Genomic DNA, 580 nt, shown 5'->3' with positions numbered 1-580 from the left:
ATCCTTAGTAAAATTTTGCCCTGATGTCCAGCCAGTGTTTTACTGACACTGTCACAGTGGTCTCTTTTCTCATAAGGCAGGTGAGCTATGTGACCAACCATAAGTGCTTTCTTCTTGGGGATGTTGTACTGCATTACGTGCGGATTAAGAGAATTATGTCCTATGTTAACACACTCCCAATCTTCTCGAAAGGATTCCCTTCTATAGACTACCAGGTTGGTCAATCAAATTATCATCATAACTAAAGCCCAAAACTTATTCAAAGTATTTTAACCCTATGCCAAGATTTGGCCCAGAGATTATAAGGAATTATCATCCAAGTTCAATCATTTCAATATATCTTCTCAGATAAGAAATTTAATCATGAACATAAAAATTAGATATAGCAGTGACTGCATATTTCATTAGTTGTATTCTTCTCTCCTTACCCCAACCCTCAACATCACTGTAAATATACATAAGGAATCTTCATACAGCACAGCCTTATAACACCAAGGTCACGGGTTCAGATTCCCATACTGCAGGAATCTTCAAAAAGTTCACGGAAAAATGCATATTATCTTTCAATTATATTTTTCCA

General features: G+C 36.2%; 1 protein-coding gene across 1 annotated transcript in view; it reads right to left on the bottom strand.

The window, feature by feature from the left end:
* The window catches only part of LOC103604389 (beta-2-glycoprotein 1-like), a 12273-nt gene extending 12139 nt beyond the window's left edge, over window positions 1–134 (bottom strand). Inside the window, exon 1 of the mRNA XM_008588946.1 lies at window positions 44–134. Coding sequence (XP_008587168.1) covers window positions 44–134 — 91 coding nt within the window. The remainder of the gene's footprint in view (window positions 1–43) is intronic.
* Between the last annotated feature and the right edge of the window lie 446 nt (window positions 135–580).

This window comes from Galeopterus variegatus, unplaced genomic scaffold (assembly GCF_000696425.1).
Source record: "Galeopterus variegatus unplaced genomic scaffold, G_variegatus-3.0.2 Scaffold5116, whole genome shotgun sequence".
Classification (NCBI taxonomy): Eukaryota; Metazoa; Chordata; class Mammalia; order Dermoptera; family Cynocephalidae; genus Galeopterus; species Galeopterus variegatus.
Note: the sequence above shows the minus strand (reverse complement) of the source record. Positions and strands in the feature narration are given on the sequence as shown.